Source organism: Pelmatolapia mariae, linkage group LG1, assembly GCF_036321145.2.
Source record: "Pelmatolapia mariae isolate MD_Pm_ZW linkage group LG1, Pm_UMD_F_2, whole genome shotgun sequence".
Classification (NCBI taxonomy): domain Eukaryota; kingdom Metazoa; phylum Chordata; class Actinopteri; order Cichliformes; family Cichlidae; genus Pelmatolapia; species Pelmatolapia mariae.
In genome coordinates this window covers 23,838,254-23,853,882 of record NC_086227.1, presented here as the reverse complement: position 1 = coordinate 23,853,882, position 15,629 = coordinate 23,838,254, and the positions used below count along the sequence as shown (strand labels likewise).

General features: G+C 38.6%; 2 protein-coding genes across 3 annotated transcripts; one reads left to right on the top strand and one right to left on the bottom strand.

The window, feature by feature from the left end:
- Positions 1–21: 21 nt before the first annotated feature.
- Positions 22–3,830, top strand: foxf1 (forkhead box F1). Its single transcript, XM_063476789.1, has 2 exons — positions 22–1,273; positions 2,533–3,830. The coding sequence occupies exons 1-2, from the start codon at positions 295–297 to the stop codon at positions 2,694–2,696; spliced, it is 1,143 nt and encodes a 380-aa protein (XP_063332859.1). The 5' UTR covers positions 22–294; the 3' UTR covers positions 2,697–3,830.
- A 1,803-nt stretch (positions 3,831–5,633) lies between these two features.
- mthfsd (methenyltetrahydrofolate synthetase domain containing) lies at positions 5,634–13,276 on the bottom strand. Of its 2 annotated transcripts, XM_063476777.1 has the most exons (9): positions 13,127–13,276; positions 12,876–12,979; positions 12,387–12,500; positions 12,223–12,336; positions 11,316–11,429; positions 11,103–11,193; positions 9,758–9,870; positions 9,380–9,505; positions 5,634–7,774 (listed from the first exon to the last, which is right to left on the bottom strand). In XM_063476777.1, the coding sequence occupies exons 1-9, from the start codon at positions 13,152–13,154 to the stop codon at positions 7,022–7,024; spliced, it is 1,557 nt and encodes a 518-aa protein (XP_063332847.1). In that variant the 5' UTR covers positions 13,155–13,276; the 3' UTR covers positions 5,634–7,021. The 2 variants fall into 2 exon arrangements, with proteins under 2 accessions (XP_063332847.1, XP_063332837.1); XM_063476767.1 differs by lacking the exon at positions 12,387–12,500 and having other exon boundaries at positions 5,637–7,774.
- Positions 13,277–15,629: the final 2,353 nt, after the last annotated feature.

Genomic DNA, 15,629 nt, shown 5'->3' with positions numbered 1-15,629 from the left:
GTAAAAAGTGAGCTCCTCGGACGCACGACAACACACCAACTGAAGTGGAAAGCGGCTCCTGTTCTTCTCTTTATCCCATTTCGGGCACTGCGTACAAGGCGGTCCGGCTTCAGACTGCTGCAGGACTGAATCAAAAGCAACAGCTAAGAAGATAATCGCGCCTTTGCCTCTATCGCCACTATCATTATTAGATTTTTTTCTTTATGACACCAATTTAGTACCTAACTTACTATTTTTTATAGGTGGAAAAGCAAGTCTGTTTTTGTTTTCCGTCTCGAAGATTAAATTTAACTAATGACGGCAGAGGTTCAGCAGCCCCCAGCACAGACTCCTGCCCAGAGCAGCCCGATGTCTGCTCCGGAGAAGCCACACGGACAAACGGTGGTGATGGAAACTGCCTCATCCACTACGAAAACCAAAAAGACAAACGCAGGGATCCGACGACCAGAGAAACCACCTTATTCCTACATAGCTTTAATAGTTATGGCTATTCAGAGCTCTCCAACAAAACGCCTGACCCTCAGTGAAATATATCAGTTTCTACAGAGCCGCTTCCCGTTTTTTCGGGGCTCGTACCAGGGATGGAAGAACTCCGTGCGTCACAACTTGTCCCTGAACGAGTGCTTCATTAAGTTGCCCAAAGGCCTCGGTCGACCGGGGAAAGGACACTACTGGACTATTGACCCGGCTAGTGAGTTTATGTTCGAGGAAGGCTCCTTCAGAAGGAGACCCAGGGGTTTTAGGCGCAAGTGCCAGGCGCTGAAGCCCATGTACAGCATGATGAACGGCCTGGGATTCAACCACATCCCCGAGTCTTACAACTTCCAAGGGAGCGGCGGGGGCCTATCCTGTCCGCCCAACAGTTTGTCTCTGGACAGTGGGATTGGGATGATGAATGGACACTTGGCAGGTAACATGGAAGGGATGGGTCTGTCCGGACACTCCATGTCACACTTGTCGACCAACAGTGGACATTCCTACATGGGAAGTTGTACAGGATCCACTGGTAGTGATTATCCCCACCACGACAATTCCGCCTCCCCTCTGCTCACCAGCGGAGGAGTCATGGAGCCTCATCCCGTATACTCGAGTTCAGCCTCTGCGTGGGCTCCAGCTCCTTCGGCCTCATTGAATAACGGGGCTTCCTACATCAAGCAGCAGCCTCTGTCCCCCTGTAATCCAGGAGCGAACCCACTGCAGCCAAGTTTGCCCACACATTCACTAGACCAACCATACCTGCACCAGAATGGCCACAGCACCACAGATTTACAAGGTAAGTTTATATATTTTTATATATATATATATATATATATATATATATATATATATATATATATATATTTAATTTTCTAATTTAAAAAAAGCGCAAAAGGTTCAGAAAAGCCGGGCCTGATGTTATAAAGAACATTTGCGAGCTATGACAAAGATAAACGAAACAAAGATTTTATTCAAATTAAGACGCTTTGGTTATTAGAGGATAGAGATAGAGATAATATACTGTCCACATATGTCTGTGGTTTACAGAATTTTATGTCACATATCATGCGCCAAACTTGGGCCTAGTGGAAATGTTGAGTAATTCTGAAGAGCATCACACTGAAATGCGCCGGATTTATTCTGCAGTCAGTAAACATCAGGCTTATCTCTGCTGTGCATAATTGAGGGATTGGAATTAAGGCTATTAAGGAAATGATACAACACAACTTAACCACTTTTTTCGTAAATAAAGTTCCAGTATTTTGTGAATCATTAAACATAGTAAATCAGGTTTATTAAAATAAAACCCAGACAGAAGATCAGAGGGGTTCAAACCTCCTGAACGTGTGGTATTAAAAAATAATAAATCAGGAGATGGTTGAAAGAGTCTACCGGGAGAGTTTAGAGTCACGCCAATCTGTGGACAAAAAAAAAAAAAAAAAAACTAGCGCGGTTAGGTCCAGCCTGCCTTGCCTCGAGGCTCTCGGTCCTCCGGGACTGGCGTGCAAAGGGGCCACTGTCAATTAGCCCTGCAAGCCCGCCTCCCCTTTTGACAATCTTTATCGTGCTTACTAAATGGACTTTGGCCCTAAGAGGAATGCATGCATTTCAGTTAGTATAATAGAGTGAAACTCAATTTACAAATATAAACTTCTTTCTTACACAGAATATAAAGTGCCTACACATACAGCAATCTTTTTGCGGGAAAATATGGTAGATATAGAGCATATTATTATTAATGTTGTTATTATTGTTATTATTATTATTATTATTATTACATATAACAGTTTTATTATTAGGGTTTCCAGAACGCATAGCGAAGATCTGTAGAACTGGATAATTAGTCTAGTATCAGCAAGATTACCAATCAAATCGTGTTGCAAATAACTTGTAAGCATTTAAATAACTTTTTATTTCAGAACTATAAACAACATTTTTCTTAACTGGGGGAACATAAAGTAACCTAGCCTTCAAGTACATTACATTTAAAAGTGACCCTTTAAAATTATTATTATTAGTAGCATTTCCATTCATGTTTTAAATGCTTTTTTGCAGGTATTCCTCGGTACCATTCCCAGTCTCCCAGCATGTGTGACCGAAAGGAGTTCGTCTTCTCGTTCAACGCCATGACTTCCTCAGCCATGCACTCACCGAGCAGCGGCTCCTACTATCACCACCAACAGGTCTCCTACCAGGACATCAAGCCCTGCGTGATGTGATGTCCTCCGCGGACAGTCTAGAGACTAGAAGATGGTGTCACAGACTTGAGCCAGAAGCAAAACGGACTGAAATGAACAACGAATGAGTAAACTACCACTGAGAGGCATGCCCCAGTCCTGGAGAGTGCTCACTGCTTCAAGTAGATCGGACTACTTCTCTGTGCTGTTACACACAGCGACAGAGACACGGAGACAGGCCAATTAGAAAGCAACCACATAATAATATATAATAATAATTAAAAACAAACTCTTTTATGCCATCTTCATCATCATCGACCAGCGGGGTAAAGCGTGGGCGTAAGACACCCTGCTGTTGTTTGGTACTTAGTCCTGCAGAGCGGATGACTACCACTTCACACTTTTGTTCTTGTGTATTCATCTTGTTAAAGTAGGTCAACGTTTAAAAAAAGAAAAAAAAAAGAAAAAAAATGCACACATTTCCCCGTCTCATGTTTTTACCTTATTTTTTCTTTTCTTTTTTTCTTTTCTTTCATTTTTTTGGACTTACATACAAATGTTAGATTCTGAGATGAACAATTATGGACGTTACATAGCCTGTATAATGTAAGTCCATATACTGTATACTGTGTAAAAACAATGACGGCACTTTTTGAATAACCTATAAGCGCAACTTTTTTTTTTTTATTTATTCTGTAGGCCTATATTTTAATTTCAGGCGAACTGGCCAAGGAGTTATATGCTTTATTGGCAATATTTGTCAGAACGCTTATTATTTGTTTTAAAATGAAAAATTGAGGATATATTGTAAACACTGTTATGTCTTTTGTGTCAGATGTATGTAGACCATTACTTTCAGCATTGTATACACATTGGTAGAAGAAGGGGGGGAGGGAAGTCTAGCAAAGGGTCCATCAGCGAGGGTTTGTCTTTAGACTATATTACAACAAAGCATTAAGAAATAAAATATCTTTTCGGCTCTTTAAGCCGGCAATTCCACCAAACGAGATACATTTCGATTTTATCGCACACAGACAATTTTCGGGGGCGATGGTCCTGCAAGCAAACATGCCTTGTAAACAGATGCAAAGACAGTGATCCTTATTGCATAATTAACCCCAAATTAGCTTATTTAAAGATGGGAAGCTTTTTTTGTGTGTGTGTCCAATTATTCAGCAGCCTTCTCGTGTAAATGTATATTATTGCAATTCTTTAATGTAAAGCGATGGTTCGTTTATATGGGGTTTAAAGCACAACCGGTACCCTCGGTACTACAGACAGTTGTCACTGTGGTGCAGTTAGGTCAATTACTGCAGCAGTCTGTTGCTTTCACCTACAGTTGATGTCCAACTTTGAAAATTAGCATTATTAGAAGAAACTAAACTTTTCCCAATCCATTGGTCGACTGGTGAACATTAACAGTCACTGGTTTGAAAGGTTAATCGTAACATGTCTTCGATCTGTTGAGAGTGTGCAGCAGTTAAGGCGTAACAAATCCGAGGCAGAGATCTCACACGCGTCTGGTTACAGGGTGAAAACCTGCAGCAGTCCCGTTGCTTTGGCAGTGAGGCAGTTGTTTTCCTCAGACGCATTTGTCCAAAGAACATATCTTGCCATGGTGGAAATACAATAAATTGCGCTGATCTAATTTAAGCAGCATAACTTTTGTAATAATTAGTTTTGGAGTGTTCCGCAAAATGCGTAATTATACAACAGAAAATTGGCCTAGGAAAATTAAAAACAAAGAAAAAAAAGTAGGGCCGATTTTTCATAAAGAGGAACATCTTTATTTCTCATCTAAAATGAGTTGTTTTTGTTACATAAAATAGATATACCAATCATGCTTTATACTGCAAAGATACAAAAATAATAAGCAGTTAAAAGTACTCATAAATAATACGCATAACGTGTATTGTACTGTGTAAAATCCTGGTTGTCTTACCTCAGAGTCAAAATATTTTAATTTTACAGATGCAAATTATTATAAGGGACACGGTTTTTTTTCTTTATCAGATTTCTGATCCATTAATTATAACTGTTGTTTTTCGACATTCACAAACACACATGTCTGTGCGGCTTAAAACCAATTTGGCAATTTCTTCATCTGAATGACCGCAAATCATTAAAAAATAAATAAAATAAAAAATCTGGACGTCGTTTATTTTAAATTTCTTCAAGTTTCAAGTAACATTTATGGCGTTTAAAAAGGTGTTCCTAATGTAAGAGTATGGTGGGTACAATCTATTTAGCGCATCAGCACAGTCAGTGCAGATTAATGCTCATGTTTGTGATTTAGATTAAGTAAACCAACTGTTGTTTGAGGCCTTTTGTTATCTTCTTTAATCTTGATGGTTAAGCTATGTTTGCTGATGTTTGTGTGTACAACTACATCTTTACAAGGGGATGTAACATGCTCCACGGTGATACGCTTTGCAATCTCACCACATGACCACTGACTGAACCCCAGTAAAACGAGCATGCCATTGAGCACAGGGGTAAGCAGGCTTAACAGCAGTGGAACAGAGCATTAACAAACTGATGACATTTGCCAAGGTTCAGTGCTCTGGAGGGCTGAGGGAGAGAGATGGCGTTCCACAGCTGTTCTCTGGCCAGGCCTGGATGACAGCTCCATAAAAAGCCAGAGGCCTGGTACTGTGCAGACAGACACACTGCTTGTGTCCCAATCCTGCCAAGACTTTAGTGCAAACAGGACATCTATGGGTTAATTTCTTAGGTAATGGCAGTGCAGCTACAGAGACAGGTGTAAACAGAAAAAAAAAAATAGAGTCATCGGGCAAGTTATCTAGCACTCGGGTTTACAGGAGTTTGAAGGTAATGTTAACAGACACATTTTCCAAACAGAGAATAAGAAAAATGTCACTCCGCAAAAATGAATTAATCTTTTAAAGTTTTCTTTAAGTTTTGTTAACAGCTTAAAACTATTTAAAGTTTACAAGCTGGCATTTTATATGTTACAACTGGGTGAAACACATCAAGTTTTGTGAAAATCCAATAACGGGCCTGAAATATCATATTTAACCACTAACAACATAGTTCTGCCTCTTCATGAGAACGATGGTTTGAGGTGGTGGGGAACTTCAGAGTCAGATCTCCAAATTCTGCAAAACCTTGTGAACATTTGTAATCCATCAATTTTCTTTTTTGTTTGTTTTTCATAAAAAGACACTCAGTGTTAACAGGTACAGTCAAACGCTTTAGTGAAGAATTAAGTAAAGTCATGTGAAGCAAATTTATCTAATAGTGAGGGCGGCATCACTCTCTCACTGGCCCAACCACACCAAATACAATGAATAAATTTTTATTTAGTCACTATAATGGTGCAAATATAACTGTAAAAATGAACGCTAGCTAAAAAACAAACAAACAAACAAAAAAAAAAACAGAACAGCAGCAATAGAGGCCTTTAGCTCTTCCCCTGTTTATTGTTGTAATCTGCCTGATTCAGATCTTCATAGTTAAAAAAAAAGAAAAAAGAAAATCATACAATAGTAGAGACTATCCAATAATCCTGTGTTATGTACAAGAATCAATTAAGTCAAGAAAATCAGAACTAAGTCACGGTTATTTGTAAACTCTTTACATTTCTGTAGTCTCATTAAAGTAGCATAAACACTTGGAGTCTGTTCACAAGTTCTGTAAATCTGGATGAATTTGGACAATGAGAAAGATAAAAATGGTCAAAGGTTGAAGCCTGTGTGGCTAGACTATTGTTAGATGATGAAATGTTATATTTTACTCCGAGCTTTGTGACTCAACTGATCAAATGTTGTGACTTGCCACACGGAGGTGCCATTTTGAACAAAACTAACCCATTTTTAAACAAGTAGGATGCAGACAAACAGGTCTGGCAACATCATGGATGTGACAATACTGACAGCTGGTTTTGAGAAAAAAAAAAAAGCACTAGCCTTTTTAATTTTTTTTTAATTATTGTATGGTAGCAAAAGCACTGCATGCAGTTTGTAGACTGAAAGAGAAAATGAGTGTTGTGTTTCTAAGAATCTCTGATAAAGGCACTTTGAAGAGAAAACCATTGGGACAAATTTAAAGAAAAAAAGCTCCTGTAGCCCACTTAACAGAGCATATAGCAAAATCTTAGTCGTTATAGAATTTGTCTGGATTCAAATCAGCACAAGGTTTACTACTCTCATAGTTTCAGGTGTTGTTAATATTTAGTCAAGCCTGCTAGGTTCAAATGACTAAGTGTTCTCTTCTAATAAATCACATTTTTGTTCATATTTTTTTAAAGCAAAAAAAAAAAAAAAATCAACTCTTTTTATGGTGTTTGCAGTTGTCCAAAACTGTAAACAACTTATGCAATACATTACGTATATTTCTTACTGCTTTTACTGCTCAGTTTTTTCTGTGGCATCACTCTTAGCATCTGGTGCTGATACTTCAGACTTCGGAGCCGCTGCTGGTTTTGGTCTTCTACTGGATTGTCCAGATTTCCTGCCTCCTCGCTGGCTCTTGGCCAGTTCAGCCTGCAGACTGTGACCATTGAGAGAGAGCCCCTGCAGAGCCTCCAGGGCCTGATCTGCAGCGTGGGGGTCACTGTAATCCAGGAAGGCCCTGTGCTGAGCTCCCTGCCAGGTGAGTCTCAGTGGAGTGGCCTCCCTCTCTCGGAGGGCAGTTTTCAGCTCACTAACACGCAGCCCAGCAGGGATTCCTCCCAGATAAACTGTGGTCACACTCAGATGGAGCTTACGCTGAGATTTGACTTCATTTCCACCCTCTTCTGGGACCTGCTCCTTTGTGTTCCCTCTACTTTTTCCCTTTATTGTCTTGCCAATTTCTTGCTCGTTACCTGCCTTGCCGTCTCCTCTGCTTTCTTTATTCATTCTAGTCAGATGCTGTCTGGCTTTTGGTTCTCCCGCTATTCTTTTTTCCAGTCTAGAGTCCTGGCTGGATTCTCCCTCAGCATCCTGCTGTGTGTTTGGCCTCGGCCTCCGCCTGGTTTGCCTTTTGGGTTGACTGGCGTGCAGACCAGCTTCTGCCGCAACAGGCGCTGCCCCCAGTGTTACATCCTTTCCAGCTTGTTCTTCAAGAGCACGCAGCTTCTTCAGGATGGGGATCTTTTGCAGCTTTTCTGTGTCCAGCTGAAGACAAAACTGGACAGACTCAGTAATGCTGAAACGAAAAAATGCGTCTCACACAGCATACAAACAGACCTGCTCAGGGCCGATGCAATGCACCTACTCATAATAAAGAGAAAGCTGATAGCTCCTCACAGCCCATGCTTAAAAACCATCTTAATACCAGCAGGATATTTCACTTCCCAAGCAGTTAAAAATAAAGACTGCTATCTTGATTTGTTGGGTCTTCAAGTGTCTTGGCAGACTTTGATGCTGACCAGTCCTGTAAAGGATATACGGACCTATTGTTTTTACACTGGCCTGTTTGACCCGTCATTCCCCTGCCCCTGCAGAGCCAAGGTGGCTGGGCAGAGAAGCCTTTGATGATCAGACACGGCCTTCCTGTCTATGAGGTCACTGGGTCCTGTTTACTTATATGCGTGTTGTAAGGAACCCAGAGGTTACACACAAACTTACCACATAAGAAAAATAACCTTTACCTATGTCTAATTAAAGATAAATTATCAAGAGGAAAAACACATTTCATCTTTGTGCCACTGTCAGTAAATCAGAAGCTGTTTATGGTCCAGGCTGATTTAAATACAGACAGACGATGATGTGAAATGAGTGGTAAATAAGACTGGAAAAGCACTATAAATATATCAGTAAAATTCCCAAGATACACAGTTAATTAGTTTGTTTTTTGTTTTTTACAGTAAACAATTTTACATAAGTGTGCACTGTACACACCATCCATAAAAACCAAAAAATTTTTTTTATTTCTAAGAAATAAAAAAGAAAATAACTGGAAATTTTTTTTTGGCAAAATGGAATTACTACAGTAAGTGCACTCAGAAGAATAAACAATGCAGGATAGACCGTCCTCCAGTGAGCTGTAGGTTTTCTATGAGTCCATTAGAGGGCAGTGTTACTAAGGAAACGCAACCTTTTTGTCATGTAACCAAAGCAGAGCATTTTCCTATAAACTCTATGTTAATATTTGATCCCATGAAGTAATTATAAAGACTCATGTGTGCTATCATCATATCTTGTCTTGTCCTAAATTGTAGAAGAGATTAGTACAAGCTAATGTCTACTTTCTGAACACAAAAACTTTAGTTGTTTTTTTGTTTTTTTTAATTTAGTGTTGGGCATTTATTCTCCCCCTAAATGCCGGTTTCATTATGTTGAATGACAACAGGGGTGGAGACCTGATCAAACATTCATGGAAAACATACTTTCAGAGCAAGTCATCTTACTGGAACATCCATATTATCAGATTATTGACTGAAAAACATTTTAAAAGGTGCAGGATTTTTCCAATAACATTATTTTTCAGTAATGGAAATCCACATACTAAGAGTGAAGCATTAATCACAGATGTTAAGTCTTTCATAGATAAAGGCATTAACGTCATCATTTTTCCAATGTTAAAATCAGTTACTTTCAGCTATGCTTTACTGAACGCTTTTTTGTATGCCCTCTAGATAAATCCATCAGAGAGATTTGAGGGGAGAGATGAGGAATGACATGTATCAGGTCAGGCCAGCCTTGACCTCTTGAAATCAAGTTGACTATGAAATAACTACTATGTTTTACACAAAGCAAAAACAAGCACACTCAGGTTACCTTATTCCAGATGATTCCACTTGGCTTAGGCAACTGGCAGTCTGTTTTAATAACTCTGGTCGGTGTGAGGATGTAGTCTACAGTCAGGTCATGACTTCCCATTAGATCTTCTGGAATGTCCACCACCTGAAAGCACAGTTATTCCTCAAGTATTCAAATTACTAATGCTGAAACAACAAGTGGGAGGAAAAAAAACTCTAAACTATGTCTGTTCATGTCAGTTCGAGCTGCACATCTTTATTTAAAACTGTATTATTCCCCATTTTAATACTAACGTGTTCTTTAGCTTTGTAAAAAGGGACACGCTGCTTATTGCAAAACAAGATCCATAAAACATTTGAACTGTTCAGTGAGATCAAACTGAACACGCAAACCAACCTGGCAGTCATGGACAACAGTAACCACCACAGTAGACTCATTCACGGCACCCATTGAAGCCATCATTCCATACTCCAAGTCAGCAAAGCCTTCTCCTTTTCCAATCCGAAAGCCTACAGCGGAAGGCAGAGAGGGAAACTTAATTTAAAAATGTATACTGTGCAGTTTACGAAATCCTTTTGGAGATTTGTAAACTCCTTTATACTGCCTTACAGTAAAACATGTGTTTCGCTGCAGTACTGCATGAGTTATCTTGGGCATTTTAGAAATGAGGATCACCATGGAGTGCGGTTAGCAGACAATTTACATGGCGGGAAGAACACAGGAGAAGCCACAATAAGCAGAAGGGATCTGATTACGTACATCTGCCTCAATCTTATTTCTGCTCTTTTTCCTCTATGCTGGCAGAGTGTGCAGAAGTGCCTCAATAGGCTTAGACACGTGCAGCGATCACAATACCTTTGTTCCATTCCGCTTTCAGTCAGCACAGCCTCTCATCATTTTCCACTGTGTAGTAAACAAGCCTTGCATAAAACAATTTATAATCACCCAAGTAGTGATTTAGGAGAATCGCTATATAATAACAGACTATGTTGTTCATTACTCAGCTAATAATTGTAAATTCATGCTTGAAAAAGCAGGTTTTGCAGCACATGCTGCCTTTTCCATCTTTAGAGGTTCAAGGAGACCTATTGAGCTCATTTTCAGCATAGTTTTCCTCTTGGATTGCAGTACAGTTGACTAAACTAACCTTGCTGCAGTCCCTCAGTTCATAATCTCTGTGACACCATTTTCACTCGTCTCCTTTAAGCCACCTTTCAGCTGGCTACTTTCCCCTTTTAAACAGAAGGTAGGTTGGATGGTGGAGCTTGTGTAATGACCATATTTGAATCAGTTTTTCACAGACATTGTAAAAGCCAAAAGTTTTTGGGTTTTTTTAAGGGAAAAAAATGCATGCAAAAGACCAAATGAATCTCAATCTGAAGCCTGACTTGGTTTCACAGAGATGACTTATATATACCCTAAACTCATTGGCTGAAACTTTGGCCACGTTTAATATAAGTATCCAACAGTGTTACTATTGTATATATGAAAATAAAGAAAAAAATTGTTCCACTTTGAACTGAAAAACTATTGTCTATTCTGCAATAATAGACAGTAAATAGCACACGTGGTTCTAACTACTATTTAAGGAGGAATGCATTTACATTTGGTTTTCTTTAGATTTTATATATTTTAGTGCATGTATGGTAAACTCACTGCTCTGTTGCTCTCCCACAATCATAAATCATTTAGGTTACCAATATGAAACTGAAATAGTATCGTGACGTGGTGTATAAGTCACCTTTCTCCGACACCGCCACAGAACCAACCACCATCAGGTCAATTTTAATTTTTGCATCCAGGCCAACAGGTACACTGAAGTCTTTCACACCCTGAAGATGGTTTGGAGGTTTCAGAAGAAAGGAAAAAGAAAAAAAATCTAATTATCATTATTGGGAATTTAAAGAGGAACGACAATGCTGACAAATAAGAGCAAACATTAGTACATTTATACCTGAGAGGAAGAACATATGCGTAGCTGTTCTTTGCTAGCCCCTTGAGGTGGAGTAATCCTATTGAAAAGGCCTGTACGAAGACGAGGAGTTGGGACCAACAAAGTTTTCCGCGCCTGCAAAAATTATTTTAGTAAAATGTTAAAAAATAAATAAAAAAATAAAAATAAAAATAAAAAGATCCTGAGTTATTTAATAGGACTAGAAATTAAAACTGAGCTGAATAAAATCAGTGGAGTGATGGCAAAAATTACAAAAAAAACCAAAACATTTAAATTTAACTGATGCAAAACACTGATGTGGCTGAAATGTGACTTTACAATGAACCTACAGGATATTATACAATAATTTAAACAATCTTATGTAGCAAATTCTTGACCACAGGTGCAAACGCCAGTTCTTGAGGGCCGGTGTCCTGAAACTTTTCCATGTGTCCCTGCTGCAACACACCTGAATAACATAAGTAGGTCATTAGCAAGACTTCATAGAACATGACTGCATGCTGAGGTGGCAATTCAGCCATTTGATTCATGTTACAGCAGCTCATGAGTGAATGAACATGGTGCAATAAAAGTACTTTTAGAAGTAAATTTTTCCAAACACTTTACTTCAATTTACTTGAGCAGATTCAGGGGTTGCCACCTCAGCATGCAGTTAAGTTCTACAGTGTTGCTAATGACCTACTTAAGTTATTCAGGTGTGCTACAGCAGGAACACATTTAAAAGTTTCAGGACACCGGCCCTCGGGGACTGGAGTTTGACACCCCTGTTCTAGACAGTAATAAAACAGTCTAAAATTTCTCATTTAAAATTCTGCTTGCATTTAAAAATTCAAAAGAAAATCATGTAATCCAGCCTGAGGCACTCTGGTTCTTGGTACTTTGTTTTATTCCAACACTGCAGTGCTACCTGCAGCACTGCCAGTCGAGCACCCTCCAGAGGTTTGTCAGGGTCCACCTTCACCTCAGATGTGTGGGTGAACGCCTGCAGCTCCAACACCTTGGCGCAGGCCGCAAAAGCACCCTACAGCAGAAAGGAAGGCATCTGATCATAGGTTCCTCAAGTCAACTTACTTCCAAGGTGATAAAGCGTGCCTGCTGCTGGGGTCTGTCTGGGTTAACTTTGACTGTCTGGCTGGACTTGAACTCCTGCAGGCCTGCAAGGCTGTAACACGCCTTAAATGCACCCTGGTCAATAGGTGCACAGGAAAAGATATGTATGCATGCACAGAGACAAGACAGCCATTAGTGATTCAAAATTTAAGAATATCACTCAGAAGCTGTGCTGGTGCCCTGAGTGTAGCAAGAATTTCACCCCTACAGCCCTTATTATTTTCTTCAGTTATTTATTTACTTACTTACTTACAGTACTTTACATATAACCCAGACAGTCACAGGCTCAGATTTTTCCTCTTCTTTCTTTTTTCAAGTATATTTATTTTTTTAATTCGAGAAGGAGGGAGGAAAAAACTGGATGAGACTAGTGGCAGAGGTTGACCTGCCAGTGCATTGATTTGAATGAGAACTGCGCTGCAGCTCTTCAGCTAAACTGCTTTAACCTGCCTTGAAATTTGGGATTCTGTTGTGGACGGGCCTCGGAAAGTTTGCCAGATTCTTTTCTTCTATGTAGTCCCAAACTTTCTGACGAATGTCCCATTTCGATCCTCCTGGAGAGAAAATTGGAGTTTAACATAAACGCTAACCAAAGTAAAGACGAAGCAACATTTACGTTTTCAGCATCACATTTAGCGAATCGACGATTTTAACAACAATTTCAACGGCAAAACAAACGTTTTACAAAACACTTGACCTACCCGGGTTGATTTTTATGACGGGATCCATCGCTTTATTAGAGCCACGGGTAGGTTTATTCTACAACACTCGGATGCACTCCACGCAGTAAAATCGTACACGTGAGCTCTGTAAAATAATACTAACGGAACAGCTGCTTGTCAATGTTTATCATTGCTACGGTGGCTCAGAGGGACGATCCTAACGAAACGCGAAAGGGAAAGGTGGTTTTGAACTTCTAGGCAACCGTAGTCTGATAAGCGGAACGCTCGTGCTTCTCTAAATACCGAAAGTACGGTCGAGAAAAAGCTAATTTTTCTTACTATCGACACGTGTGAAGTCAGTTATTTCAAACCTTTTTTGTTAAATTTTGATCTTTATGCCTTACAACAAAATGCATTTTTATAGCGACAGCAAATGATGCGTGTGGAAAATGGCAGTCAAAGCTCTGTCAGTTGTGTGAGCCAAATTAAAAGAGTTTGCTGGTGTGGTATGGGTCCACTGGTTTTTTCTTCAATTTTTTTTTAAGATAATCATTTCCTTTTAAACATTATTTTACAACTGGAAGACAATCAAGAGATATTTTGCATTTTTTAACATTATTTTGGAACCACTTTTTCAACGACTAGGTTTACATTATGTCTCAGGACAGGTGTAGTTTACACAACAGATGCTTTAGCATGGATTATTTTTCAAATTCATGGGTGGGACACAAAATATCCTCCAACAGTAGGATGAAAATGACTGAAAATACCCACTTTTATTTGTTAGGAATGGGGTCACTAAATGGTTTAATGGAAACTCTGTGAATTATATGGTATTGATTTTGCTTTGCAGGCAACACTTCTCACCCAAGCGTTGGACTGATGTGTTAGCGCCCATATTATTAATCATCAAAATAACAACTCATAAAATATGTTATGAGTTTTGTGTTTTCCTTGTTTTGTTTTTTGTTCTTTTGTTTCTTTTCTGTTTTTATTTTCTGTTTATTTGTTTGTTTCTTAACACAAAAAATTTAAGACAGGATGGGCTGGTGCAAATTCTTTAAGGTGGCCAGGAAAATTAATTTGCAGGGTCCCAGAGCACTATTGTCTGTGTAAGGAAAGGGCCACTTCAGCATCTGTTATGGAGCAAAAACAGGCAGGATAGGGTTGTGGCTTCAGTGTGCGCTTTAAAACAGCAACTGATTGTCATGAATGACAAGCTGGCAATGATAACAGCAATCTTGCAGGAAACAGGAAATAATCTGAAAAACTTAATGATGAAGTAATTGTTAAGATGTGCTGGTCAAAACTGTTTAAAATCTCAGTTCCTGGCTATTATGACTTGTAATTTACCACCTAAAGTTTTGATCCATTAAGATTTTGTCATTTATGTCTTTAAGTTTTTGTTCTATATTCTTAATAATGCGGTAATTCAATCAATTACCCCCCAAAATGCTAAATACAACTACATTCATATTGAATTTTTCCACCTCGAAGTATTGGTTCATCAGATTCATCAGATTAGTCACTAAAGTCACTTAGTCCTTAACAAAACTCACTCATGTGTTTTGTTTGGTTTTTTGTGTGGTTTTTTGGGGGGGGGAGAAATTAAACTAAAGGAGAAAGGAAATTATATTAACGTAACCCAGACTCTACAGCATCACAGAGTCTCTGTTTAAAACCCTCTTATATTATCTATGTCAGGTTTTACTTTATTAATATGTTTCCACTTATTAAGGCATTGTAAATGCAAACAAACAGCTCTGTCTTCTTTCATAGTTATCAAATGTTACTGTACCTTATTTAAACTGGAGCACCACCTGCAGGTCTTTGGATGCCATAAGGTTTTCAACCCTGATGTGAAATGCACACAAAACAGAAATCTATAGTTTACATGCTTAACCATATGTGTGACACCTTTTATATATATATATCTATATATATATAGATATATATATAGATATATAGATATATATAGGTGACACCTTTTTTAGTAGTCATTATTTACATGTCATAATATAATATAATAATATAGTGGGACTGATGAAATAAGTCAGGAGCATATTCGCTGCACCATTTTAGTCTTCTTTATCACCATTAAATATTTGCATATGCCTCTGTTATCCAGTGGGGTCTGTCATATTTGCATTTGACTGACTAAAAACTGTAAATAAAGGGAATTTTAATCATTTACATGTACATTGTTTAGTATGTAATCACTGTGTGGAGAAACAAAAGTGAGAAATGCAAACAACAACTAAAAAATATCTCTTATTATTTGGAAATGCACTATTGCCCAGTCTTACATGATATGTGATCTGTGGATAAATTATTTTATTAAATCTTATTTTGATAATGCTTTAGTTAAGGTTATAAAGGCCCTAAATTTACAGTGTAATTATGTACTATTTGCGAGTCTGAGAAAAAAATCTGCCCTCATACCTTGTAAACTTAATAATCAGAATCAGAAATAATCAGTGGTAAGCTTTTGAAATTTTTAAAACTACAAGTTATGAACTATTAGTAAAGGAGACACAGTACT

Coding starts and splice junctions, on each gene's coding strand:
- foxf1 (XM_063476789.1), top strand. CDS start 295: ATGACGGCAGAGGTTCAGCAGCCCCCAGCACAGACTCCTGCCCAGAGC. Junction 1,274..2,532: donor CAGCACCACAGATTTACAAG/GTAAGTTTATAT, acceptor GCTTTTTTGCAG/GTATTCCTCGGTACCATTCC.
- mthfsd (XM_063476777.1), bottom strand. CDS start 13,154: ATGGATCCCGTCATAAAAATCAACCCGG. Junction 9,871..11,102: donor TGTGGCGGTGTCGGAGAAAG/GTGACTTATACA, acceptor CTTCCGCTGTAG/GCTTTCGGATTGGAAAAGGA. Junction 9,506..9,757: donor CTGTTGTCCATGACTGCCAG/GTTGGTTTGCGT, acceptor CTGTGCTTTCAG/GTGGTGGACATTCCAGAAGA.